At 44.2% G+C, this 26,784-nt stretch overlaps 7 protein-coding genes and 1 non-coding gene across 8 annotated transcripts; 5 read left to right on the plus strand and 3 right to left on the minus strand.

Moving 5' to 3' along the window:
- Window positions 1-702: 702 nt before the first annotated feature.
- On the minus strand, window positions 703-1,503 carry LOC127772001 (uncharacterized). The gene is made up of 2 exons (XM_052297968.1): window positions 1,179-1,503; window positions 703-1,094 (listed from the first exon to the last, which is right to left on the minus strand). Exons 1-2 carry the CDS (start codon window positions 1,427-1,429, stop codon window positions 887-889), a joined length of 459 nt encoding a protein of 152 aa, XP_052153928.1. The 5' UTR covers window positions 1,430-1,503; the 3' UTR covers window positions 703-886.
- A 1,302-nt stretch (window positions 1,504-2,805) lies between these two features.
- LOC127771999 (uncharacterized) lies at window positions 2,806-3,470 on the plus strand. Its single transcript, XM_052297965.1, has one exon. It carries the CDS (start codon window positions 2,820-2,822, stop codon window positions 3,384-3,386), a length of 567 nt encoding a protein of 188 aa, XP_052153925.1. The 5' UTR covers window positions 2,806-2,819; the 3' UTR covers window positions 3,387-3,470.
- Window positions 3,471-4,330: 860 nt separating this feature from the next.
- LOC127771998 (kinetochore protein SPC24 homolog) lies at window positions 4,331-6,969 on the plus strand. Its single transcript, XM_052297964.1, has 5 exons — window positions 4,331-4,744; window positions 5,574-5,715; window positions 5,805-5,906; window positions 6,382-6,455; window positions 6,625-6,969. Exons 1-5 carry the CDS (start codon window positions 4,564-4,566, stop codon window positions 6,720-6,722), a joined length of 597 nt encoding a protein of 198 aa, XP_052153924.1. The 5' UTR covers window positions 4,331-4,563; the 3' UTR covers window positions 6,723-6,969.
- Window positions 6,970-7,498: 529 nt separating this feature from the next.
- On the plus strand, window positions 7,499-7,571 carry TRNAA-CGC (transfer RNA alanine (anticodon CGC)). The gene has a single exon. It is a non-coding gene; the product is annotated as a tRNA-Ala (tRNA).
- A 1,927-nt stretch (window positions 7,572-9,498) lies between these two features.
- On the plus strand, window positions 9,499-11,361 carry LOC127771993 (trihelix transcription factor ASIL2-like). Its single transcript, XM_052297961.1, has one exon. It carries the CDS (start codon window positions 9,775-9,777, stop codon window positions 11,026-11,028), a length of 1,254 nt encoding a protein of 417 aa, XP_052153921.1. The 5' UTR covers window positions 9,499-9,774; the 3' UTR covers window positions 11,029-11,361.
- Window positions 11,362-12,954: 1,593 nt separating this feature from the next.
- Window positions 12,955-16,978, minus strand: LOC127770664 (3-oxoacyl-[acyl-carrier-protein] synthase I, chloroplastic). Its single transcript, XM_052296461.1, has 7 exons — window positions 16,357-16,978; window positions 14,967-15,398; window positions 14,526-14,699; window positions 14,063-14,176; window positions 13,853-13,954; window positions 13,601-13,667; window positions 12,955-13,326 (listed from the first exon to the last, which is right to left on the minus strand). The coding sequence occupies exons 1-7, from the start codon at window positions 16,804-16,806 to the stop codon at window positions 13,259-13,261; spliced, it is 1,407 nt and encodes a 468-aa protein (XP_052152421.1). The 5' UTR covers window positions 16,807-16,978; the 3' UTR covers window positions 12,955-13,258.
- A 2,463-nt stretch (window positions 16,979-19,441) lies between these two features.
- On the plus strand, window positions 19,442-22,902 carry LOC127770666 (sm-like protein LSM1B). The gene is made up of 5 exons (XM_052296464.1): window positions 19,442-19,731; window positions 21,498-21,566; window positions 21,658-21,773; window positions 21,862-21,924; window positions 22,464-22,902. Exons 1-5 carry the CDS (start codon window positions 19,668-19,670, stop codon window positions 22,539-22,541), a joined length of 390 nt encoding a protein of 129 aa, XP_052152424.1. The 5' UTR covers window positions 19,442-19,667; the 3' UTR covers window positions 22,542-22,902.
- Window positions 22,903-25,426: 2,524 nt separating this feature from the next.
- On the minus strand, window positions 25,427-26,332 carry LOC127770665 (uncharacterized). The gene has a single exon (XM_052296462.1). The coding sequence runs from the start codon at window positions 26,312-26,314 to the stop codon at window positions 25,799-25,801; it is 516 nt and encodes a 171-aa protein (XP_052152422.1). The 5' UTR covers window positions 26,315-26,332; the 3' UTR covers window positions 25,427-25,798.
- Between the last annotated feature and the right edge of the window lie 452 nt (window positions 26,333-26,784).

Here is a 26,784-nt window from a genome sequence, read left to right on the forward strand (position 1 = left end):
ATCCAAATTCCAAACAGACCCAGACTTCCAAAGTCCAAACCCCCCCGATTCACTTGATGGAAATGCAAAATGAGCCCACATTTATTTACTACTTCCTCTAATTCACATTAGAAGACATTTTAGGTTTTGAATAGATTTATTATTTATATATATGGGTCTAAGTAACTCCCCCGATTCACTTGATAGAAATGCAAAATGAGCCCACATTTATTTACTACCTCTTCTACTTCACATTAGAAGACGTTTTAGGTTTTGAAATAGATTCATGTATCGGTGTATGTATGTGCTTCATATTTGTGTCTGTACGGATGCTAGTGAATCAAAATGAGAGATGGAGAGACAAAACGTCTTATGATGTGTGTGTGTGTGTGTGAGAGAGAGAGAGAGAGAGAGAGAGAGAGAGTAATTTGGTTAGAAATATCCCAAAATGTATACTACTAAACGAGTACTAATGTCTCTATGATGAGAATATGAGGCTTAGTTGTGGGTGATATTGTTGAACACCAGATAGTATAAATGAGGTTTAGGTGCTGAGCAATATGTAACTTTCTTCAGCTGAAAACACCAATTATATAGGAGTAGCTAAGAAGAGCATCCGCCACTATGTCTTCTAGTTCCCTCGTGTTGTTTTGCTAAATGGATTTTCAGAAGTGTAACTGCAGCTGGCAAGTAAAACAACCGCAAACAAAAGAGAGCAAAAAATACCACTAATCCCATCATTTTAATCCACTAATCAAGTTTTATTTCATTTGCAGGAGATGATCCACAACAACTGGAGCATATAACGCATGAGAGCACGAGCTAAGTTACTAGTAGAAGATAGCAGAAGCACAAACCATCGCCATGTCATATGGCTGAAATCGATCGGCGTGCCAAATCCCCAAATCTACTCGAACTTGTAGTGCTTGTCGACGGCCTCGGCGACGTCCCAGGTGCAGCTCATCCCCTTGGGGAACACCACCAGGTCCCCCGCCGCGATCTCCACGAAATCCTCGCCGGCGCCGTCCGGGTACACCTTCACCTTCCCCTGCAGCAGGTAGCACGTCTCCTTGGCCGAGTACGTCCACGGGAACTTGCTCTTCTCGCACCCCCACCTTGCCCACCAACGAGAGGAAAATCAATCAGCGCGGGCGAATCGAACGAGAGGGGAATCGAGCACGAGAAGGTGATTTGCTCACTTGGGCCACTCGCGGACGCCGAGCTCGGAGAGGCGGGACTCGGGCGGGTTGCGCTCCACACGGACGCCGAGCTTCTCCGTCGCCATCGCCTCCGACGCCGACGCCCGCACCCGCACCCGCACCGCCACCGCGAGCCGCCGCCGCCTTGTTCCCCTCGTCGGTGGTGCACAGGCGCAGCTGAGGCGGCCGGTGGTGGTGGTGTGGAGATGCGCCGAGGTTGCCACTCCCACCATTGTTGTTGGGCTCGCCATCCTCAAGTAGTCGTGGACTCGTGGTGGTCTCGTGGCCGGTGATCTTCTCTAGTGCTATTTGGGCCTCGACGATGGCGGAGGAAGCGTCTCGAACGCCTCCTCGGATTCGTGGCCCAGATTTTTTTCGTCGTGGGGGGTGAAAAGGGAAAAGTGGAGTAAAAATTGAGGCCCACTTGTTTCTTATCCTCTCCGCGCGCGCAACGCCGTCCATCTGTGCGATGAGCGGTGGGATGGTGCGCGCCGTTTTGTTCTCTTGCTCTTTTTGGGTTGGAATTGGTTCCGTATTTGGTTTGATGCTAGGCCCCCACCAACGGACTGCATGAAGTAGTGAAGTATTGCCACTAGGAATTAAGTCCACATGGACTCCCTTAAAATATGGGACTAATCCTATGACCTATTTTGCAGGGCTTAAACTCTTTTTTTTAATTATATAGTACAACGCAGACACTCACAACGCTCGTACACTCACACCTATAAACGCATGTACACAAACTCTACCCCTATGAGCATCTTCAAAGACTGGGGCGGCAAATCTTGGAGATTGACGAAGTCACTACAGGCGCCTCGCTGTCGACAGGTACGTCGCCTACCACTGAAAGCACAATGTCGTTAAATCCTAAAAAAATCGCACTAAGCTACAGGCCCTTTCGCGGCTCAAACTCTTAAATTTAATTTTAAGAATAGTTAGGATATGGAGCAACCAAAATCTAGCTCTACCTCTATAGTTCATTTTGTGAGAGTACTCGAGTCCGCTCCACGCTGTTTCAGGGTGGAGCTAAAGTTGTTTGGGCATACTCCTCCCGAATTGGCAGGGTTGGAGCTGAAACTCTCCAAAACATAGCCTTTCTGGTAACTATCGGTTGCAATACTCAATATACGTACCCCTAACTGTTACTCCCTCCGTTTCACAATGTAAGTCATTCTAGCATTTCCCACATTCATATCTAGATTCATTAGCATCAATATGAATGTGGGAAATGCTAAAATGACTTACATTATAAAACAGAGGGATGTATCTATCTAGATTCATTAGCATCAATATGAATGTGGAAAATGCTAGAATGACTTACATTGTGAAACGGAGGGAGTGTAAAACATTCTTTTTGACAGTATTCTCTCTCGCCTCATTGACACTACTGCAACATTATTTTGTCATATGTGGCAAGCTAAGCTATCAATGCAATAGATAACTGATGGTATTAAAATAGTGGGAATGTGATCTAGGAGTATTTTAAAAGGCATCCAAAATGTGAAGAAAACTATCTGCACATTTAATTTTGGGGGAAAAAAACAGCCTCTCTAGTCTCTAGTCCACAGGAATTGCCGCTACATAAACCCATATAAGCGGCTTTGCATTGGCCAACGCAAGGAAAAAAAAAGAGCTCAAGCTATGGCAGCGAGGCTTGTCTTCTCCCTCCTCCTCGCCGTGGCGTGCTCCCACGCGGCGCTCGCCGCCGCCGCCTCCTCCTCCGCCGTGGAGGACACCTGCGCGAAGGCGACGGCGAGCGGCAGCCGCAAGGACCTTGCCCCGTTCTGCGTGTCGACCCTGCAGGCCGCGCCGGGGAGCGCCGGCGCCGACGCGCGCGGCCTCGCCGTGATTGCCACCAACCTGACGCTGGCCAACTACACGGCCGCGTACGCCACCATCAAGGCGCTGCAGCGGCGCGGCGGCTGGTCGGAGCGCGAGCTGGCCGCGCTCGCCACGTGCCGGCAGCTGTACATCGAGGCGCTCAACGTCGTGCACAGCGCCATCCACGCGCTGAACACCGGGCAGACGCAGGCGTACGTCGCGGACATGGGCGTCGTCCGGCGCGCCGCCACCGGCTGCGAGGACGCGTTCGGCTTCGGCGGCGGCGGCGTAGGCAACCAGCTGGCCACAGAGTCGCCGCTGCACAAGGTGGACGACGACGCCATCAACCTGACCACCGTCGCCACGCTGATCGTCCTCATCCTGTAACCGAATTCGCTGCAAATTCCTTGGATCTTGGTTGAGTGTGTCATTGTTCAGACTCAAGAAACGAATAAAAGTTCATCAAAATTCAGCGTGTGAATAGTGTCAGATTATTGATATGATGATTGATGATCTCGCTGTTGCTGAAAGCCTGAAACCTGACGAACGAATCGATCGAACACCTGCCTGACAAACGAACGAATCGCGCGTGATGTCATTAACAAGTGCACGCAAACGTACACGAGCAATTGGGGTCAATCGAGTGATATGCATTTATGCGGAGATCTTGTCATCTTCTGCCTGCAATTTGTACTCATCCTTCGCCATCTTGCGGACGCTTCACTGACAGGAGCGATTGCTTTTGGCAGGCAGCTCAGGCGCCGGTGGAACAGCATCTCCGGCGTAGAGTCGACGAAATCCGGTGGCGGCGGTTAGCCGGAGAGGGCGGAGCTCCGGCGAGCGGCTGCCGCGACGAAGGCTTGGAGTGTCGTTTCTCGCCATCACGCCGACATGTGGGCTCGCCCAGTTGGTCAAAGATATACTTTTACAAGGGGGCCCTCCCTTTGCAGTAATACCGTTTAGCTCCCTCCGGGTCCGGGAGACCAAGAATTTGGCGATCCTGGCATCGGTCTCTGGCCACCGTTGGATCAGAATTTGGCGGTCGAGATAAAGTAGGTTGTAAGCATGCGGGATTAATTTTGCGTAGTGGTCCTTGCTTTGTTCTGTAATACCGTTTAGCACGGTAGCGATCCAAACATTGTCGTCCGTCCTCCGTCCGATGCAACATGGGCGGCCAAGATCGAGTATCCGTTGGTCGATGAAGGTTGGTGGTTTCCGCGTAGGCCCTTGTTAATCACGTCTACAATTTTTCAGTCACTGACAGGTGGGCCCACGGAGACTGGAGCGGAGTGTGGACTACTGGACTCAACTCTAGCGGTTCAAATCTCGTGCGCTCCTTTCCAAAAAACAAAAAGAAAAAGAAAAGGAAGAAGAAAAACTCTCGTCGGCGGCGACCTAAACGCCGGCGAGCTGAAGGGGAAGGGAGGGAAGCCGCCGGCGACCACCCACCGCACCTACCACCACCTCGGCCTCATATACCCTCCTCTCTGTGCGCGTCTTTCTCTCCGCCGGACTGCGGCGCGGGCGGAAGCGGGGTGGTTTTAGGGTTTTGGCCGGCGACCAGATGGCGGCGGAGGCGGGGATGCGCGTGAACGTGGCGAGTCTGCTCGCCCTCGGGGACGACACCGTGGAGTTGCTCGGCGAGAGGAAGGACGGCGAGGCCCTCGCGCAGGCCTGCGCCGGGGCGCGGATGCTGCGTTCCGCCTGCCGCTCGGAGTCCGACGACCTCGAGGTGCAAATGAAAGGTCCGGGTCTCCCCGACTCTCCTGAAATTTCATCCCATTTCGTGCTCTGCGACCCTACTGTATTTCAAGCTATTTTTTGCTCTTGTTCGGTGCCAAAAGGATTAGGAAAATTTAGTCAATTTCACTGTTGTTTTTTTGTTACGGGGAGAAATTCTCACTGTTAATTACCTCAGAAAAAAATTACCGTCTAGCATAAGGTCTTTTCACACAAAAGGAAATGCATCGCCAATTTCATTTACTTAGAAGAAATTAAAGTTAGTAATAAGCGAGACTGAAATTCCCGCACTTGCATATCAAAAATGATTTAATGAACACCTTTGAAGGTAGAGTCATCGCATCAGCTGCTACTACAATTTACTAGAGATATATTTCTAAATGAATCACTTGGGAAGTAGGAGTAGGCATTTAGGTGAATGAGTATTAGTCAAAGCAAGCTTCAATTAAACAATCTCATTTCGTTAACATATGGCAGCAGCATAGAAGTTTCTATTTCCAATCAGGTTGCCTCTTCTGAACATTTGCATGCCTTTAGTACACAGTTTCTTCTATTACTCCACTATCAAATCATCCATGCTTAAAAATTTCATGGTAAGTGTATTATGTCATTGTTTCGCTGCAATTGTGAGGCCTACAAAGCAAATAAACCTATATTTCTGCTATGACTTGAAAACACATGCTCACATAGCATCAGTAATATGGGCAAAATGATGTTTGACTGTGCTTGAATCCTGACGTGGAAGTTGGAACAATGAACTCTAGGGAGTTCACATTTTTTAACAATGGAGAACATAATTGCCATCTAAATGCATCTTTCCTTTTTGCAAAACAGAGTATCAGGAAAAAATAAAGTCCTGCAAAGAAAAGATAGAAAAGACAAAATCTGAAACAATTGCCGATGATGAACTGAATGCTCTGCAAAAAGAGATGGAGGAGAAACTTCAAGATGAGCAATGCCTTCGCCAGGATTTAAGATAAGTTATTGTTTCAAAATTGTATCATCTGAAAAGCTGCATTGTGGTAATGAAGAAGTTGAAGTCCTAATATTGTTTTCTGTCAACACAGCAGTACGTGATGAGCTTGATAACCTAGATAGCCAAAGAGATTCTATAGAACAAAGGAAGGAAGCTCTAAGGAAGATGGAAAAGGAAATGATGAAAGCACAGTAAGTGGATACTGGTTCTCTCAATGTTGATTAAATCTTAGAACAGTTTTTTTTCGTCGGGCCATTCTTCGAACAGTCTAACTTTCATAGCCTCACTAAAATCAAATGTGTGAAAACTACTCAGATTACAAAACAGAGCAAGTATCTTAATTGTTACCATGCCTAGCACTGTTGTTTAGTGCAACAGCAAATGGTATGCTTTATATTTGTAATGCAAGATTCGTTTAAAAAATGAGCAATTGGAGTTTCTTGGTCGAATTTGGATTTTGGATGATGCCATATCTTCCTCTTTGTAGTATATTGTGAGTGTATTTGCATTCCTCAACAGCAGCAAAGATGGCTCATTGAGTTTCCATTGTCATTGTGGGAAAACACTGTCGCAGAATTTGAATTAATTTGTATTGAACTCTTGTAGCGTGGCCTTTATTGGTTGTCCTGATTCTCAGAGCAATGAACTGACCACATTTCTATGCAGAAATATGCTTTCCATGTGTGTTTCAGTGACCAAAATCATGCCAAATTTTGAAGACAAGGACAAGATCTCTGGTTGTATCCTTTCAATTTAAGCTATTTTTTCTATTCGAACAAAACTGTTTAAACCCATCTTAATATACCAAAACTAGTACTAGTTATTTGGTTAGTGCTTTCTCTTTTCACTTCACCGTCAGTTTTGTCTTACAGCAATCAAAAACTTTTGAATGTCCTTAATTTCGTTCAGATATTGTTGATAAGAACATGAAGAAACTAGAGAGGTTCGAGTTTGACAAGACGACGCCCCCTGTTGATATCTGCAACAACCTTTGGAAGATGGTTTAGATGTTGCGTGGAGATAACGGTCGTGGACGATGGACCTCCCATCGAACATCCCTTTTTTTTTGTTATCACCGTTGAATGCTGCCAAAGGACCAAGATGCGTCCAGTTCGCATTTCATGCAGAGATCTACAGAAGTGCTATCTGTTTGTAGATTTGATAAGATCAAGATCTCTTTAGCTAGTCCTTGGCTCGTTTCCATGTTCCTTTTAGTATGTGTAAGTACTAAGTTGTATAACATTTCACATGCTATTGTTATTCCGGAAGCTGCTCACTTGCAAAGCTGCAAGTTTGCAACCCAATGCCATTTGGTTTCTTGGAAAAAAAAAACAGAAATCTTGAGCGATTTCCATGATTGCAACTTTGCTAGAAAGTGCAATGCTTTACAATCGATCTCCATGCGGCGAAGGCAGATTTTCTGAGATGTGCCCTGCGTTTTGTTCTCCCCACTTGCATGCCTTTTGCTGTTTTGTCGTAGTGGAAGTTTGGAGCATGTGATGTGATGTCATGCGAACAAAACAGGTTATTCTCAACTACTACTCCATCCCAGAAATAATGAATTCCTATACACGAATGTGTCCCCGCGATATTGATCAATTCAATTCGATGGCTCCAATGGCCAGCACTAATGGCATCCTGGTTTACAGGTTATGCTGTTTTGCGAGTGATGCAATTAGCCAATTACCACCGTGCTTATCAGCGGCTCTCCATTTTACGAGTCGGCAAACCATTACATGATATAATCCGGTTAAATAAGTTGATATTATCGTCTGAGCACAACGGGGACGTAGCTCATATGGTAGAGCGCTCGCTTCGCATGCGAGAGGCACGGGGTTCGATTCCCCGCGTCTCCATTCTCGTTTTGTAGATGCCGAAGCAATTGCAAATCTGACATGAGCATCTGAATTTTTGTAGCCAAACGTAAGCAAGCTAAAGAATTAACAATGACAAAATATTGATCATCTGTTTGGTTTGTAGAAAAAATTGGCATTGCCTGATTGTTTGCCTCAGTTAAATGACAAAGTATAACTTATAGCAGACCAAAAATTTGACACGAGCATCTGAATTTTTGTAGCCAAACCTAAGCAAGCCAAAGAATTAACAATGACAATATATTGATCATCTGTTTGGTTTGTAGAAAAATTGGCATTGCCTGATTGTTTGCCTCAGTTAAATGACTAAGTATAACTTATAGTAGACCAAACGAAAGCCTGACAATATTTGGCAATGACCAGTTTTTGCCATTGCCAGAAAATGGCAAAGGCTAGAAATGGCAATGAATCAAACAACCCATTTGTCCACATGTTAGACACATACTAGTGGGAGCAAATATGAGAATTGGGAGATGATATATTTTTGTTTCATAAGGAACTTTAGGCTTGTTTGCAATGCCTTTTTAACTCCTGAATTCTTGTAGAAAATTAAACTTATATATAACATAATATACAAAACACATGTCTCGCCCTAGCAACAATAGTCTAGCCTCGCAACTATCTTCACCTCCAACAAATTTTGGAGTTAAAATATATACCCAACCCAAAAGAAAACTTGAAGCTGGAGCATACCAAACACGACTCGAATATAAAGCTAACGAGTAATGACTCAAAAAGGGATTCTAACAATATACTAGTCTGTCCCAAAAAAAACCAAACTCTGGCTATGAACCTGGACACGTGTGTCCAGGTTCTCCTCATGTTGCATTACACCAATACTACCAGCTTATGCATTGTAGTGGTGACTGCAGCTATATCCACGATAATGTCTAACGAACAACCCCTTACTCCATTTATTGATAACCTCAGAAGCTATAGCAAACAACATGGTCTACCTCTTTCTGTGTTACTGCATATGTGTATTGACATCCCTTAACATGCTTTGAACCAAGTAGGCTTTTATTGTTGAACCCATGTTCATCTCAATTCATGTAGAACCATGGCATTGGACAAGAATATCTCCTTCCCTTGTCTTCCACCAAAATGTGGTGCAAGCATGATTCATAGATATTAAACACTAGATTCGCTATGTTGCTTGTTTCATACTGCCATAACTATACGTACATTATGCAAAATTCATCGTAGATGAAGATAGCCACAATACTTAAAACTACTACCGCAAGAGAAATAACAGAAAGTAAAACCCTATCCAAATAGAAATAAATGTAAAATACCATAAACAATATACTTATATTACTTTACTTTCAAGCACGGCAACGGTACACCAGTACCGGCTAGTACCGAAAACGATTCCGAGAGCCAAACCGAAATAGAGTTGACACGCTTGAGAATAACCTTATATGTGCCACAGCTTAATTCATGTAGTAGGATTTTATTTTCTCGCAAGAAGGGAAATCCCTTGAACCAAAACTACTTTTTTCTTATAAAAACAAACTTCTCATCACTTACATAATGAATGAAAATGGTGTTTTTTTAAAAACTGAAATTGGTGCTTATGAATGACCCTGCGACAACAAACCACATCATATCATGCGTAGTTATTACTATATTATATTTCCTCCATCCTAAATATTTAACGCGTTAATTTTTTTTTAGACATGTTTGACTGTCTTATTAAAAATTTAAGTAATTATTAATTCTTTTCCTATCATTTGATTCATTGTTAAATATACTTTTATTTATATACAAACAGTTTTATATATTTCACAAAAATTTTTAATAAGACGAATGATTAAACATGTTTTAAAAAGATCAACCGCGTCGAATATTTAGAAACGGATAGTTAAGTATATCCTCTTGCCCTGGTGTACGAAAGGGGTGGGTACACCATGGTTGGGGAGGTTGAAACCCGGTCTCTTCCTGGCTGCCGGCTGGCCGGCCGGCCGTTCCTTTCCCGATCCCGATCCCGACCCCGACCTGACCTAACCCACCACCTCCTCGGCGCCGGCCCATCCATCCCACCGGCCTGGCCCAAGTCAACCCCCTCGCCCCGCCGGGTCACGACCGGATCCCCCCTCGCCTCAATCCCACCACCCCCTCACCGCCGCCCCCAAACCAGATCGGATAGATCCCCAATCCCGCCGCCACCGCCGCCGCCGCCGAGATGGACGACGACGACGCCGCCGCCTCCGCCTCGCCTTCCCCCTCGCCGTCCCCCGTCGCCTCCGCGCTCCCCGTCGCCGACCCCGTCACCGTCGCCGCGGGGCCTCCCTCCGGCCTCCTCGCGCTGGCCCTCCCGATCCAGAAGCAGCAGCACGCGGCGTCGCCGAATCCTGGGGGTGGGGGTGGCGGGAGGGAGGATGCGTGGAGCGAGGGGGCGACGGCGGCGCTGATCGACGCGTGGGGGGAGAGGTTCGTGGCGCTCGGGCGGGGGAGCCTCCGCCACCCGCAGTGGCAGGAGGTCGCCGACGCGGTGTCGTCGCGGGAGGGGTACGCCAAGGCGCCCAAGTCCGACGTCCAGTGCAAGAACCGGATCGACACGCTCAAGAAGAAGTACAAGATCGAGAGGGCCAAGCCGGCCTCGTCGTGGCAGTTCTTCGGCCGCCTCGATGACCTCCTCGCCCCCACGTTCAACCAGAAGCCCGGCGGCAACGGCGGCGGCGGCGTCGGGGCCAGCGTGAACGGGCGCAACACGGTGCCGGCGGCGCTGCGCGTGGGCTTCCCCCAGCGTAGCCGCACGCCGCTGATGCCCGCGCCGGTGTCTGCGGTCAAGCGGAGGGCGCCGTCCCCGGAGCCGTCGGCGTCGTCCGAGTCGTCCGACGGGTTCCCCCCGGAGCGCGAGCCGGCGTTCCCGCCTCTCCCGCTGCCGCCGCCGCCGAACGGCAAGAGGAGCAGAGCGGACGAGGGGCGCGGCGGCGGCGCCGGCGGAGGCGGCGACCGCGCGCAGGGGCTACGGGAGCTCGCGCAGGCGATACGGCGCTTCGGCGAGGCGTACGAGCGCGTGGAGACGGCGAAGCTGGAGCAATCCGCGGAGATGGAGCGCCGCCGCCTCGACTTCGCCAGCGAGCTGGAGTCGCAGCGCGTGCAGTTCTTCCTCAACACGCAGATGGAACTCTCGCAGGTGAAGAACCACTCCTCCTCTCCCGCCAACGCCGCCGCGCCGCCTGGTGCCACCGGCGGCGCCGGTGGCACCTCTAGAAGAATGGCGTCGGTTAACGACGATAGCGCCAGTGGAAATTACCACCGCCGGTATCGCGTCAGCGACGGCGGCAGGCACCGCCACCACCCGCAGCCACCGCCGTCGCGCCCGCACTATCCGTACCATGAGAATAACATCGCCGTCGCTGCAGCGGCCGCTGCCAGCGACGGCGAACAGAGCGACGACGAGGAGGACGACGAAGAAGAAGAGAGCCAGTGATGGCACTCCAAATTGGTGTCATCATTTCGCCTTAGAAGAAAAAAAAAAACCGGATTGCATTGCATTGCTGCAGCTTAGCTTATATTGGTTGGATGCAAGAAAATGTTGGCTAGGGAGTAGTGTCAAATTAAGCATTATTATTATTATTATTATTATTATTATTATTATCAGTAGATAGTGATGATAAGTTTACCTCCCTGTACCATTCATCAGTCACATTGTTGTTTGTTTCTCTGCATTTCAAGAACCTCCAATGTGTGATCTCATTTGTGCCAAAGAATGGTGAGTTGAGAGATCATTGCCAATTTGCCTTGGGTGTTTGTTCATTGCATTGGGAGGCTTCATGTTGAGCATCTTGTACTTGTAACTTTGTACTACTAAATCTGATATGCTCACAAGAATTGATTCGAGTGGTTCGTTCTTTGGAAATGCTATGGAGACAGATGGTGTCATATGCTTTGCTTTTTGTGGAGTGGCACTGAAGACTGGAGCTAAAATAGTACTGTAGTTGTTCAAGAGGGTATGTTGTGCCTTGATGCTGGGTGCCTGGGTATGTGCAGAATCTGGATGATGTAGACCCGTAGTGGATGGGCAGAAAGACACGTGTTGTGCAAGTGAGTTGCAGTGCATCGCAAAAGAGCAGCAAAAGAACATGATGTTGTAATATCTCGTAGTACTCCTTTTGAGGAATCTCTGTATCTGTTTCTGCAGACTGCAGGTGCTTTTGAAGATGTCGTCCGTTATTTATTAGGGGAAGAAAAATTCCTGATTTTATTCTTGAGATGGATGGATTTTTGTCTCATTGGCAGCAGCAGAGTTGCTATTCATATATGCTATGCGCCGCTCTCTTGGAACGTTGTGCAAGTCTGAATCTGAATACAGAATGAGATGCTTTGCGAAATTCTGTGGGCGTAGCTGCCCTGCAGGTGGTTTTCTTTTCGAGTCTGCTTCCAAAATGGGCCTCACAAGTTCGCGAAAAAGAAAATTTTTAGGTGTCACATCGGATGTTTGACCGAATGTTGAAAGTGGTTTTCAGATATGAATGAAAAAACTAATTTCATTACTCGCCGCCTGGAAACTGCGAGACGAATCTTTTGAGCCTAATTAATCCGTCATTATCACATGTGGATTACTGTAGCACTTATGGCTAATCATAGACTAATTAGGCTCAAAAGATTTGTCTCGCGATTTTCATACAAACTGTGTAATTAGTTTTTATTTTTATCTATATTTAATGCTCTATGCATGTGTTCAAAGATTTGATGTGATATTTTTGGAAAAAAAATTTTAGGGAACTAAACCAGGCCTTAGAAAATACTACTTCATCTGTCTCAAAATATAACAATTTTTATTATGATTAGACACCACTGTTCGTTGTTGTTCCTAAATAGTACTACTACATACTCCCTCCGTCCCAAAAAAAAACGAATCTAGAACTAGATATATCAGTCACATTTTAGTACAACGAATCTGGACAGAGGTATGTCTAGATTCGTAGTAATAGGATGTGTCACATCCAGTACTATATTGATTTTTAATGGAACAAAGGGAGTATGGTCCCCATCGGTTGGTAATGACTTATTATAAGCCATAAAGGCTTATTAGTGATTAAAAAAATGATATGCGAGTAAAACTTTTGTATATATATTCGTAGTGATTGAAAAGCCAAAGCTAAGAAAAAACTATGTTCAAAAAGCATCAAAATCAAATTCAAAATTAAGTTTTAAAATTTAAATTTTGGTTTTGGCTTATAAGTCATAGGGCAAACGATGAGGCCCTATATTTTTGGGTATATGCCTAGACAAGTACTGAATAAAAAGGGCTATTGTACTGAATATCTCAACCCTTTTACCTAACCTAAGGCATCATGCCTCAGTCCTTGAGATGCAAAATGGAGTGACTTACGAAACAGATAAATATTGCACGGCACGATGAATTATTATTCTTTGAAGATTGAAGCTAAAGCACGCAACGAACAAATTACACATAACAAAGCTGGATCACTGATGTCTTTACACTATTTCAGATCTGTCACACCATAACATACACAACGGGGACCCGAAAAGAATTGGCATCTAATGATCATGATCCGGTTACACTCAAATCAAAATTTCTCCCTTGAAGATGGAGGCCGGTAAAATCAAATATGCTACATCTAGCAATTCCTCACTAATTACCAACTGCCAGAAAATGCTGCAGGCTATATATTTTCTGAAGCAAAAAATTGGAATCATGGCTTGAATGGCGCAAATACTACCACTGAATTGTGACCTCCAAATCCAAATGAATTAGAGATAGCTGCATTGAGACAGATTGCCAGAAAAGACAGGGGAAAATGAGCTGTCTGCACATAAGTTCATGCATGCAATTCAATGAAACAATCAACAAGGAAATCAATTTTTTGCCTTCTCAGGCCGACCCTTGAAGTATCAATTTTTCATGGAATGGCAACCATAAGAGTGTCAATGCACTACCCCAACTGACTATATAGCAGATGAAACGAAGATAAGGGGGCTAGCCGGCTAGGGCAAGCTTTTCTGGCGTTGATTTGTGCAGGGATACAGAAACTCACCAACATTCACTTCGTGCTGCTGCTTCTCGTTGGCTACTGTATCAAAATCAACTTCAGGCTCGGGGTTCTGCAAAAGGAGCGAGACTAAAAATTGATATGCTGCCAATTTGACAATGAATCAATTAAATGAACCCTATTATTCTTGACTGTTGCACAGACAACTTGTGAAAAACATGGATTGCTAAATCTGACAATAATTTGCATGAACCATCAGAAAGCAAATGACATTCAGAGAGGATAATGATTACTTACAAATTGGTTAATAGTAGGATGCACCCATCCAGTAGTTATGGCTTTGACAGTGGCAATAGCTTCTAACCCACCAGCGGCACCTAGGCAATGGCCTATCATAGACTGGCAGAGAAGGAAGAAACAAGCCATAAGAGGAAGACAACTACAAATTGGCACTTTCCATTCAAAAGAATTTATGGAATGCCATGTTGTAGATGCAAATGTGCAAACCTTCGTTGAATTGATTTTAATATCAGATGGATTCTTGAAGACTTGCTTAATGGCTCTTACTTCAGCCAAGTCACCAGCAAGAGTTGAAGTTGCATGTGCATTGATGTAATTTACCTAAAAGAGCAGTGGAATTTAAATGTAAAAATTGTTTATTTCCATCAAGAATAGAACAAGAACTTTAGAAATTAGCATTACAGTCAACTCAGTCCCTAAAGAACATAAAGTTAGAGCAATAAATATAAATGAAATATTAATAGGTTTTCCAAATGGACGCACTTCTAAACAGTTTCAACAACTGCATCAAAGATTAAACACAACAAAAACTGCATCAAAGGGACCACCCATAATGTAGTAAGAGATTCCGGTCCATTCTTCAATTCAGCTAATGTTTTGATTTTAGACTGTAATCAACTTTGAGGACCTTTGAACTAAAGCTGTGGGAGCCTATGTTTTATAGAGTTACCTCCTCTGGTGCAACACCTGCATCTTCAAGGCTCTGAGTAATACAGGACGACACACCCAGTCCATCTGACCTAGGATCAGTCATATGGTAAGCATCACAGTTTACTGCACCTCCCAAATATTCAGCAATTATTGGTGCATCCCGCTTCATCGCATGCTCCAGGCTCTCCATGACCTATTCAACCAGACCATCAGTGATTTAGCATTTCACGAGAGACTAAGCTGTTTATGTGACCAACTAGAAACTCTTTATCAGTATGATAGCTGATGTCTAAAACGGGGATTAGCATGATAACTTGACGCAAAGCACTTTATGAGCAAAAAACTGTAATGATGGAATCGAAATTAACAAATTAGTGGGTATAAACAGCAATCATGCTGCTACATGTTTCACAGTTATAAAGTATGGAACTAGCATAGCTATATCAACAATAATGCATACCAGTACACCAGCACCTTCACCCATAACAAAACCATCTCGCTCTTTGTCCCATGGCCTAGATGCAGTTTCTGGGTCATCGTTCCTCTGTGATAGTGCTCTACAGGCCACAAAACCTCCAAGGCCAATTGGAATAATTGCAGCTTCAGTACCACCAGCAACGATAACATCAGCCTCACCCCGACGTATATGGTTGGCAGCAGCATAGAAGCAGTAGTTGGAGGTCGCACAAGCTGTTGAAATTGAGTAGTTTGGACCCATAAAACCAGCATCCATTGCTAGCAATGCCGAGCCCATGTTAGTTATAGCGTATGGGATAAAGAAAGGCGAAATTTTCTTGTATCCCTTCTCAATAAGGTTTTGAACACCATCGGAAAACACAGTGAGGCCACCCATGCCAGTTCCCACAAGAACACCAGCCCGGACTTTGTCAAGCTGTTGAAAATGAAGCAATTAGAGAATTAAGACTTCCAAAAGAGGACAAGCAAGGAACAGGAGAAAATTGTGCAACTGGATGCATAATGAATTAATGATGAAAAGCAGAATATGCTGCAACAAATAACAAACTGGTCGTTCTACCCATTAAAAACAAGACAGCAAGATCATATAACATGCTTAACCATCATATTCCTCAGACAAATTAATGGTCCATTACTCTGTTGTTTGAGTTAGAAGCCTTTTTGACAATTCCAGAAAACTGTTAAACAACGAGCCTATGAGGTCTACCAATAAGACCAGATGAATGTAGTTGCTTTTTTTAGGCTGTTCATCCGCAGTGATCTAGCAGCTCATAAGGAGATTGGACACAAATAGCAAAAGGTCATTTCTATGACATCATAGGTTACAGGAACTTACAGCAAAACCAAATCAAATCAATACCTCTTGTTTTTCTTTGGAGCCAATCTCCATACAAGAAAACTAACCGAATTTAACTCAGGCTGTTCTTAAGTCTTAACACACTGTGACGATATCACAATAATAAAATAATGTGCTTATTCTTACCTGGTATGATTGGATATATAAATTACGTGCAAAATTTTAAAACCATATGTACATTTCAAAAGATTTGGACCAAAATCAGTTAGTTTGGTACACAGTTGGTGTCTATTCCTAGCTCTCTTTTTCTTTCATAAAAGCATGGGTGGCCATTTCTTTCTCGTTGGCTTTACTTTCTATCGTACACAAACTTGTCCAAATTCTTATTATCAAACAGAGTGGATGCCAAAACATTCCTAAAAAAATCCATTCCTGATGTATTTATGCAAATTCAATCGTTTCTCGAAGTGAATGGTGCAAGTGAGCACTTTTGACATACTGTCATACAGTGCACAAAAAAAGAAGGTGAATTTTGCAGAGACAAACACCAACCAGAACGTCTCAGTCTCTCACTGACCTTGGTGTGGCCATCGGAGCCCTTGCCGAGGCCGGCGTTCTCGAGCGCCTTCTTGCCGCTGACGATGCAGTAGCGGAGGCAGTCGTCGAGCCTCCGGTCGTTCTTGCCGTCGATGTACCCCTCCGAGGAGAACCCGCGTATCTGGCCGGCGAACCTCGTGGGGAAGCCACCGGCGTCGAAGCGGTCGATGGCGCCGACCCCGCTCTCCCCGGCGAGCAGCCGCTCGTAGAAAGCGTCCACCTCGTTCCCGAACACGGACACCAGCCCCATCCCCGTGATCACCACCCGCTTCCTCGGGTCCGTCTCCCGCCGCGGCGCCGACGCCGCCGACGCCGCCGACGCCGCCGCGGCGACACGGACTGCGCGCTGGCGCGGGCGAGCGCGGCGCCGCGGCGGCGCAGGCGGCGGCGGGGAGATGCGGAGCCCGAGCGTGTGGGCGTGCGCCTGCATGGTGGTGGAGCAGTGGAGTCGAGGCCGGGGAAGCGAGGTGGAGGTGGGTTATATAGGCGGCGGCGGTGGAGTGGAGTGGAGGCGGCGCCGCGGCGAGGGTGGCGGTGGCGGTGGCGCGCGCGGCGGGGGGATGGATTTCGTGTGGATTGGATGGGGCCCCTCTCCTTCGTGGGTGTGTACACGTTTTTCCTTCTCAAACTTTAATTCACTATTTTTTTTCTTAATTTCTTTCTAGAAACATTAGGGCAGTCGCTCACATACGCGTGGACATTATTACCTCCGAGAATTCTGGACTGACATATCTTGAGATTGATAAAGTCATCATGAATGTCTCGTCTACCACCGAAAGAAAAATTAGTCGTAAGTGTGAACACTCGAATTAAGTTTAGAATTTAAGTCCAGGTAGGCTGATTACACCAAGTAACCTAACCGGTTAAGTTGTACTTACTTTGTTTGTCAACTTTATTTCGGACAAAAAAAATTCTAACTTTATTTTAACACATTTTCCTTTTGAGAATGTATAATATAGGTCTCTCAAGTCCATTTTTGTTGAGAAGCAGTGAAACTACATAGTTTACAATTTGACATTGTAGAAGGATTATGTTTTTCTTTTTAATAATAAAAAATGATGTTATGTTTGGAACTACTATTGTTTTGTTCTTTGTATTAAGAGGTTTAGAAAATCCTTGTCCCTTTAAAATTTTCTTTTCCTGAATACAATTAGACGCATCGACACCGTGCGTCCTAGCACATTTGTAGCTCGATTCGTCGTCCTTTTTAGGAATGTTGGTAAAACACGAGTGAGGAAACGAATGTGCTTTGTCAATTTGAACTTTGTTGGATCTCTTCAAATTTTGTAGTATTTCATTTCGATGTCTCATATTAGCAACGTCCAATATATGAGTAGGTGGGTATAACAGATCAGCCATTAATGTGGAGCACAAAACGGGAGAATCCATTTGCATTTTCATGTGTTTGGTGATGGTTTGTTGCCTCCGATCAAGGATCTTGGGAACATGCGTGCATGGCTAGTTTCAGCATAAAGGAAAGCAGGTAGAACAAGCTTGAAGTTGGTTTGCCGTGTGCCCTACTCTGATCTTCACACATTCCATGTGAATTTGCCGATAAACTAATTCAATATTGTATTGAAATTTTTTTCACTATTGCCATGTGAATTTGCTGGCAACTAATTCACTATTGTATTGAAACATATTCACTATTAACATGTGAAAAATTCAATTCAGAAAAAATATATTTAGAAATGACGTGTACTTTTATTTCAAAAATAATAATTAATGACCCAAAGTTTTTGCTTAAGTCTAAAAATAATTTTAACGTCAAAGATGTAAATTTCAAAAAACATGACAATAACATTTCATGTCATTAACAGAGGATCATCTCTTATGCTATGCGATTAAATTACTAAAACAATGGGTTTGTAATTTTTTTTAACTTTTAAATTTTTTAAATTTTAAAAATAAACCCTTTCAAAACTTATTTTTCAAGATCCGAACCTTTTGACCATTTCAGCCGGACTAGCGTGGCAAAATAGCACTGTCACGTCGGTCTCGGATTGGGTCGGCTGTTGAAGCTTGGGAGACTCAATCTCGGACATGAATGGGAGAACAAAGAGAGGTTGGGCTAACAGCCTTTTCCTCTCCAATTTGAAGATCCCAATTTTGTAGGGTCTATGCCTGTTGCTAAGTTTGCTCACCCTTATTAATGGACATGCTCAAACACCACACACTAATTAGCTACTCCCTCAACCCCATTATAAGAGATTTTGATCTGATGTGATATATTTTAGTACTATCAATTACAAGACAGCAGAATATAAGAGTCTATTCCTTATATTTTGGATGGAGTACATTATAAGCAATCCAGAACAAATTATACCAAAACATCCAGAACAACCACCTCTCAATACCAAAACACACTTCGTTAGATTATGGCTTATAGGTTATGTGGATAATGGCTTGTTCATGTCACCTTTCTAGACACTCTATTCTAAGCTAGTAATATGAGCCATAAAATGTGAGCCATAATACATCCAATCATTCAAAAAACATACCTTAATCTCGCACATATCACCATAGTCCATATTGGACAGAGCAACACTGAGACATTTGATAATTTAACACCCCTTAAAACATGTTTCCATTATTTGATATCTTAACCTACCTTCATTCATGTAAATTGTGTTACATGTCATCTCCATAAGTATCGATTAAAGCAAATTATCAACCCCCAAAAGTTTTAAATTATCGAATTTCTCGGCGAACGCTTAGAGCAGGTACAATAGCAGGTTATAAGCCAGCTACAAATATATTTGAAGAAGATAAATGAAGAGAGAGAAAAGCAGCGGGCTACAGATTTATAGCCAGCTGTAGCACGGACTCTAAGACACAGTGTGTATATAATAGGTATTAATAGTGCAGTATGTACCTATTGTATAAATGAGCTTATATTAGATTGGTTACGGATAAATTAGAGCTAGTAGTTGGCTATACTATTAAACTTGCTCTTATGGGAAAGAGAGAGCCCACTGTGGTGGCCGCGGGTACATGACCCCACCGGTCAGTCAGTGCCACGTCAGGACTCCTATCAATGAATCAGCCGGTCAGCCCCCATCTGCGTCAACCTCACACTTGACGATAGTTCCTTTCATCAATCACCCAGCTTTACTCCTCTTCTCCCCCCGCCCGCTTCACCAATCAATCCAAACCCTAGAGCAAATCCCCTCCCTCCCTTGCCGGAATCGCTCGCAAGCTCCAGGCAGCCCCCACACCAGTCCGCGGCGGATCAGGGGGCGGGGCGATCTCTAGCGCCCTCCGGGATTTGAAGGGTTCCGAGCGTCGGCGATGTCGTCGTGGGCCGGGCCCGACGAGATCTTCCTCTCCACGTCCCTGGCCGGCTTCTTGGACAGTGAGGCTCTTTCTCTAGCGGGGGCTTTGGTTTGTTTTGGGTTTGATTTTCGTTTCCCGGATGATATGCTGGATGCGGTTCTTGGATTGCGTGGTTCTTTGGATCCGGTTGTGGGGGTAGGTTCTTTGCTTGTGGCTTGCGTCGACCGATGTGAGTTAGTCAGTGAAACGGATTTCTGCTGATCTTGATGGTTTCGTGAGCTGTCTTTGGCCCGGAAATTGGCTAACTTTGTTTGGTAGGCACAATTCCTTCTTTTGGCCTAGAAGGATGCTCTTTTGCTAGGTTATGCAGGCTAGGATGTAACTCACTAGAGTAATTTGGACAAGGATAGTGATTTAGCTATTTACTTGCACCAAATTATTACTGCAAATGTGTCACATTTGCTTTCGGCGCATTGAAAGGTGGGAGAGCTTTAGGTAGGTTATGCTGGCTGGTAAGTGTTAACTTCCACAAAGCACAGACGTTGGTACCGATTGATTTGTTATGGAAGTTGCCCCTTTAGTGAGGTCCTACAGTTTATATTTTCGCTATGGTATTGGCAAATGTGCAACAGCGCAAGGCCTTCGTGTAAACTTCATTCTAATCGAAGCAAAAAATATGGTCAATTGGACCTGACTAGTGTAGATTTCAAATACCAGCTTGAATTATTAGCACCAATACCACATCATCTAAACGGAAAAATGGGTTCAACTGGAACCCCCATCAATCAACAGAAGTCAAGCCTTGTCACTCAGTGTGATTCTGTAATCTGTACAGGAACTTTTGTGTGTTCTTTTAATTTCTACTCCCTCATTCAAAATAAGCTAACCTAGGATATGATGGGACATTACCTATCTAGATTCGTTGTACTAGGTAATGCCCTATCGTATCCTAGGTTGGTTTATTTTGGGACAGAGGGAATAGGTGTATGTAATTATTCTTTGCTTACTACAGGATGTACTTTGTTAGCGGTGCTTTAAAAGCTTACGTACTTCCCTTAACCTGAATATAAAGTTTATTTTTTTGAGTTACTAGTCAGTAGTAGTTTGTTGCATTAGAGTTATAAAGTGTGTTATTTAAGTTTTTCATCTGATGGTCACTGAGGACTTTGCCTTAGTATTATGAGTTTCGTATGTGAACAGTTGCCCTGATGTGACTCCTTGACTTCCTTTGATGCTTATTAAACAATTTGCATGTTTGATTCTCCTATTGTGGCAATGAGAAGAGTGATTGTACTATTGAGACGTTGTCAAGCTTCAGATACTGTTAGTGTTCCATATATATTTGGGATTTGCCGATTTGGGTAGGTGAACCATCACTGGAGCTGAACAATATGAGTGATGTTTGTGAAGTGTTCCACTGAACTTTTAACCTTTTTTATTGGTTTCCTGGCATCTTGTAGATCTTTGTGTACTTTCATGCTATGCTCATATGACACTATTTTTAACCAGTTAGTTTGGCAATGATATCACACCATGTAAGAATAGGTTACTTTTTTGTAGCCTTCGTCGTTGATTAGCATGAATAATTATATTAGAAACATTTGTTTGATTACTTCCCATTGTTCTAGATAATTAGAGTACTTGGGTGACACAGTAGTTTGATCTAGAAGACTAGAACTATTAACCAAATATATGAAAACATTCACACTTGCAGAATATGAGTAGTGCTGTGAATCATGTGACTACTTGTGTGTACTGGTTTCTTTCGATACTGAAGTTCACATAGAAGCATCTCCTGTTTCTTTGATAATTGTTGTTTTGTTCACATATCTCGTCTTGTTCCAGAGAAACTTATTGTCCTACTACGAGATGGACGGAAGCTGCTTGGCACACTCTGCTCATTTGATCAGTTTGGTATGCCACTCTTCACAATCCTCTTTCTTAAAAGTGTTCATCTCGATTTTTTCTGCCATTAGCTCCTGTTAACTTTTTTTTTACCTCGCAGCAAATGTTGTTCTTCAGGGTGCTTGTGAACGAGTAATTGTAGGTGAACTATATTGTGATGTTCCTCTTGGTCTATATGTGATCCGGGGAGAGAATGTCGTATTAATCGGAGAATTGGTAATGATCTCTGCTGCGCAAAAACATGATCATGGTCAATTGCATTTCCCCCATATTGATGCTATAGGTCTGGTTTTGGATTGAGCAGGATCGTGAGAAGGATGAACTCCCTGCTCACATGACTTGTGTTTCAGAGGCTGAAATAAGAAAGGTACACAGTTCTACTGGACATAATACTGTCCAGAAACTCTAGTTTTTCTATGGTGTACTAGTTAGCTCTCAACTTCCTATATGCCTAATACATTCATGGTCTGAGGAAAAGCTGTTACTTGGAAAACCGTTCCTCTTTGGCCACTGCCCTGAGGCGTTCTTTCATGTGTGGACAAGCAATCTAGGCTTACATGAACAGAATATTAAACATGAGAAGATTTTCTTAGGAGCTTCCAGCTGTCAACTTATATCCTTAGATCAGCTGCATTGGTTTGGAATTGTTTATTTTTATATATAATGTCCTTTATCTATTACATAATAACTTTTGCAACAGCTTTGAACTGTGTAGAAATTGTGTCCTCCTTACCACCTTACCTCACTAACAATTGGCATCATGCTATATGTGAAGAACAAAAGGATACAGAAGACAATTTGATAAGCATTTTGTCTGCCGATGCATTGTAGAGTGTAGTTTGACATAGGATCATCCGATCATGAGATTCATGACCCTTAATATTGTTACATCTTGTGATTATACAGGCTGAGAAAGCAGAAAGGGAAGCGAGAGATCTGAAAGGTTCAATGAGGAAGAGGATGGAGTTCTTAGACTTTGATTAGAATGGATTTGACCATCTTGATAGTTGCTGCTCCCACTATGGCCGCGAGTTTTTAATGGCAGCCTCTGCTACATATGTGGGCTAATGAAAGCCAGATTTCGTTGTATCTCATGCTGCTTGTTCAGCCAGAATTCTTCAGGTTGGAGATTTCAGTAAACATACTCTTTTACAGCGGTAATGTACCTGTGTTCTTAAAATTTCTTCAGATATCTTCCTGTCCTCTTGTTGCATGGAATTTGTGAAATTTCCTTTGCCACCATACCCTCCGTTTTCGCTGTCACATTGTCCGCTAAAATCAATCTTCAACTTGCCATCTTTGGATGGAATGACAGTGCTTGGCATATTGGCATTTGATGTGTAAACTTAATTGCTTCACTGTGCTATCTTTTCTCATTTCTTGTGGTGATTTGGTCCCATGGTTTGGTCAATTGATGTATGCCTGTGTGAGTCACATTGTACTACAGGATCGTTCAGCTGTTCTGGTCTGTGATTTGGCAATAATGTCTTCAGTCTGTTGCTGCTCATTCAGCATACAGTTGGCCTGTTCATGCTGCTCCTGTCTTTGCAATCTCTTTTTACTCCGTATCCGTCTCAAATTATTTAGAGAAAAGAAAAAAAAAGAAGACATTAACGTATGTGTCAGGGCGCTGCCACCACCAGTATCATGCTGTTTTTTCTCCCTTTTCCCCCTTTTTCTCCAAAAAGAAAAAAAAGAACACGTGCCAAGTTATTGATCTGTCAACTGTCAATGCAACATCAAGGTTACATAATTGTACCATATCCTGTATAATTGTACTATGTCTTGTATTGATCTCCTGTAATGATCCTGGATAATCTCCTTGCCACATGATAGGACAAGATTACAAAGTCAGCCAGTCACAGCCCAACATAGTACTAGTACATACCATGATGCATCAATCTAGCAATCAAAACCATCCATAATCCACTCAATCAATCAAGAGGGCCAAGCCAAGAGAGGAGTAACCATCCATACATAATCCACTCAATCAAGAGATCCAAGCCAAACAAAGAGAGGGGTTGGGCAGTCATGGGTTTCTTCATCATCAAAGCAACCGCTGTTTGTTTGTCTTCTTTTTTTTCTTTCTTTCTCCATGATAAGGTTGGCGAGTATTGAATGCTTGGATTGGATTATATATGAGATGCACATGGCTCTGCATTTTGCAAAGGCGAGGCCAGGAGGCTCGAGCTGCCCTCTCCCTGTCGTCCTGGGCATTGAAGAAGGCAACGTGCAATTTGGTAGAAGTAGTGGTTTGGGTTTAAATTTTTTGGATTAGATTCTAATTGATCAGCTCCTTCTGCCTGCCACACACACAACGCACAGTGTAGGAGCACAAATCAAAAGCGTTAATGGCGGATCAGCTCCACGTGAGATCGCCCACTGTTGTGTTGTACTGTGTGTACCTACTCGGAACAGACCAGAGCGAAAAAAAAAAGAAAAGGAAAACGGCAGCTTGCTTGTACTGTAGCACTGTTCATGCTTCAACTGAAAATCCTAGATGTCACATGGGAAAAAAAACTGAGATTTAAGAGGATATGTCTGATTTTTTTTTTTACAAACGGGACTTTTTTTTAAAAGAAATATGGTACAAATGTATATGCTCACGATGCACATGTAAACTCATCCTTATAAGTTATAAACATACATGTACATCCTATCTCTATATATTTTTAGAAGACGAGTCCAACATATTTTGAGATTAACGAAGTCATCATGGACACTTCACACCCGGTTGTCGATGGGTATGCCATCTATTATTTTAGAAAAATAATGAACTGTAAATTTGAGTCCCCGTGATAAGTTTATAACTTGAGAGTATGGAAATTTTGGAACTTTTCATATGAGGGCTGTTTAGTTCCCCAAAAACTTTTTCAAAAAACATCACGTCGAATTTTTAGACACATTTATGGAGCATTAAATATAGATAAAAAGAAAAATTAATTGTACAGCTTGCATGCAAATCGCAAGACGAATCTTTTGAGCCTAATTAGTCCATGATTAGCCATAAAGTGATACAATAACCCACATGTGGTAATGACGGATTAATTAGCTCAAAAGATTTGTCTCGCGGTTTTCAGGCGAGTTATGAAATTAGTTTTTTCATTCGTGTCCGAAAATCCCTTTCGATATCTGGTCAAACGTCCGATGTGACACCAAAAAATTTTTCCGATATCCTATCAAACGTCCGATGTGACACCCAAAAATTCTCATTTCACCAACTAAACAGGCCCATGGTTTGACAAACGAAGGCAAGTACAGTATAAAATTGTACCGTGCACCTGTGACCTGTCCCTGCAACGGTCACTGTTTGTTTTGTTGGCATGATTTAACGTAGGGCTGTCAAAAAAGCTCGGAGCTCGCAAGCTGCTCGAGCTTGATTCGTTATAGGTTTGATTCGAGCTCGGCTCGAATACTAGACAAGCCAAGCTCAAGCCTAGGCTCAGGCTCGCAAGCCTAGCAAGCTCGAGCTCGAATAGCTCGGCAGAGCTTGATTAGCATAAGATGAATTGCATGTAAGAAGATATTCTTGATGGGTCAATGTATATTTGTCATCGTGTTTGACCTGCCCAAGTCTTAAGACCTCATCAGTGCTTCTCAATAAAGCAATTATCCGGCTGCTAGTAATAGTACTACTATTCCTATTAGATATAGTAGCTAGCTTTTGTTAATTGCAACGTTTCAAAGCCATAAATTCATGAGAAAAGCTGCAGAGGCTTCATTCAAGACAAGTAGCACCCATTAATTTTGACTACCGATAATTTGCATTGATATCTCTTATATAAGAGTAAGTTATTTGGAGTTTCACCAAGTCAAGCTGTCAAGCTCGAGTAGGCTCGAAGCTCGCTCGAGCTCGAACTCGAGCTCACTCCCAAGCTCGATCAATATTCAGGCTTGGCTCGAGTTCATGTCAAGCTCAAGCCTACATAGCCAAACTCGCTCGAGCTCGGCTCGTTAACAGCCCTAATTTAACGTCACAACTTTCAGGCACCGAATCGATTCAACGATGGATCAACAATCGGTAGTACACACAAAAGTCCAGAGTTGGACAGAATTTGTAGCGTTCATAGCTTTTATATAATTGGGTGTTACAATAGCACGGTACACTGTTCTTCAGTTCCCATGCTTCAGAAGCCAAACTAAACAGAAATGGAACCAAAAAAAAAATGGAAACATAATTCAAATTAAAATGGAAGGAGAAAAGAAAAAAGCGTAGTTAATAAACTGTCACGTATATGTACTTAGTAGCCTTTTCCCGCGCGCTTCAGCAGCACGGCCGGGACGAACGGCGCGGCGAAGGCGTAGGGGTCGACGGCGACGGCGGCGCCGCCCCCCCACGGCGACGGCGCGTCGGTCGCCGCCGCCGCCGCTCCGGCCCCGAGCGGGCCAGACAGCGCCGCGACGCAGAGCTCCGCGAGCCGCCACACGGCGCGGCGGAGCCACCGGAGCCTGAGCCGGCGTAGGCACAGCCCGCGGCCTCCGCCGCCCGTCCGCGCGCTGCTGCATCCGCCGCCGCCGCCGCCGAGGCGGACGACGTGGACCTTGCGCCGGCCGACGCGGCGCGGCAGGCGGAGGCCGCTGCCCCGCCGCTGCGCGAGGCTGAATGATGCCGCAGCCGGCGCTTGCGCCTCCCCCATTATCAGTCTCCGGCGAGCGAGCTGAGGTGTAGGTGCAGGTGAGCTCGTCGCCGGGAGGTCGCCTTTGTGGTTGGCTGGCTGGTTGTGTTTACTCTCCATCGTTCTCGTGTTCGCGTGCATATAAAGGGAAGAAGAGAGGACATGGACTGCGTGGTTGGTGTGTGCGCATGCATCATTTCATTGAATATTAATCAAAAGAATGGAAAATTTAGTGAACATGATATAGATGCTACTATTCCCTTTTTTTTTTAAAAAAAAAAGAGAACACAATACAGATGCGGATATTCACAACGCGCGCACACTTATTTTTTTTATTTTTAGACATTTTTATGTTAATTTTATTAATAGACCATTTCAAAAAATATTTCTAAATCTAAACCTTTTGGCGTGGCCAAATAACTCTGTCCTGCCACACCAGCGAGAGCGGCGTGGCCAAATAACGCTGTCACGCCAACGACGCTGGTATGACCAAATAACGTTATCATGCCAGCGGGATCAGCGTGACAGTATTATTTTGCCACGCCAGTTTAGCTGGCGTAGTCAAAAGGTTCAAATCTTGAAAATAAATTTTGGATGGGTTTATTTTTAAA

This window comes from Oryza glaberrima, chromosome 4 (assembly GCF_000147395.1).
Source record: "Oryza glaberrima chromosome 4, OglaRS2, whole genome shotgun sequence".
NCBI lineage: Eukaryota > Viridiplantae > Streptophyta > Magnoliopsida > Poales > Poaceae > Oryza > Oryza glaberrima.

Coding starts and splice junctions, on each gene's coding strand:
- LOC127772001 (XM_052297968.1), bottom strand. CDS start 1,429: ATGGCGAGCCCAACAACAATGGTGGGAGTGGCAACCTCGGCGCATCTC. Junction 1,095..1,178: donor GGCGTCCGCGAGTGGCCCAA/GTGAGCAAATCA, acceptor TTGGTGGGCAAG/GTGGGGGTGCGAGAAGAGCA.
- LOC127771999 (XM_052297965.1), top strand. CDS start 2,820: ATGGCAGCGAGGCTTGTCTTCTCCCTCCTCCTCGCCGTGGCGTGCTCC.
- LOC127771998 (XM_052297964.1), top strand. CDS start 4,564: ATGGCGGCGGAGGCGGGGATGCGCGTGAACGTGGCGAGTCTGCTCGCC. Junction 5,716..5,804: donor TGCCTTCGCCAGGATTTAAG/ATAAGTTATTGT, acceptor TTCTGTCAACAC/AGCAGTACGTGATGAGCTTG. Junction 5,907..6,381: donor AAGGAAATGATGAAAGCACA/GTAAGTGGATAC, acceptor ATTTCTATGCAG/AAATATGCTTTCCATGTGTG.
- LOC127771993 (XM_052297961.1), top strand. CDS start 9,775: ATGGACGACGACGACGCCGCCGCCTCCGCCTCGCCTTCCCCCTCGCCG.
- LOC127770664 (XM_052296461.1), bottom strand. CDS start 16,806: ATGCAGGCGCACGCCCACACGCTCGGGCTCCGCATCTCCCCGCCGCCG. Junction 15,399..16,356: donor GCTCCGATGGCCACACCAAG/GTCAGTGAGAGA, acceptor CATTTTCAACAG/CTTGACAAAGTCCGGGCTGG. Junction 13,955..14,062: donor TTAAAATCAATTCAACGAAG/GTTTGCACATTT, acceptor CTTCTCTGCCAG/TCTATGATAGGCCATTGCCT.
- LOC127770666 (XM_052296464.1), top strand. CDS start 19,668: ATGTCGTCGTGGGCCGGGCCCGACGAGATCTTCCTCTCCACGTCCCTG. Junction 21,774..21,861: donor TCGTATTAATCGGAGAATTG/GTAATGATCTCT, acceptor TGGATTGAGCAG/GATCGTGAGAAGGATGAACT. Junction 21,925..22,463: donor CAGAGGCTGAAATAAGAAAG/GTACACAGTTCT, acceptor GTGATTATACAG/GCTGAGAAAGCAGAAAGGGA.
- LOC127770665 (XM_052296462.1), bottom strand. CDS start 26,314: ATGCACGCGAACACGAGAACGATGGAGAGTAAACACAACCAGCCAGCC.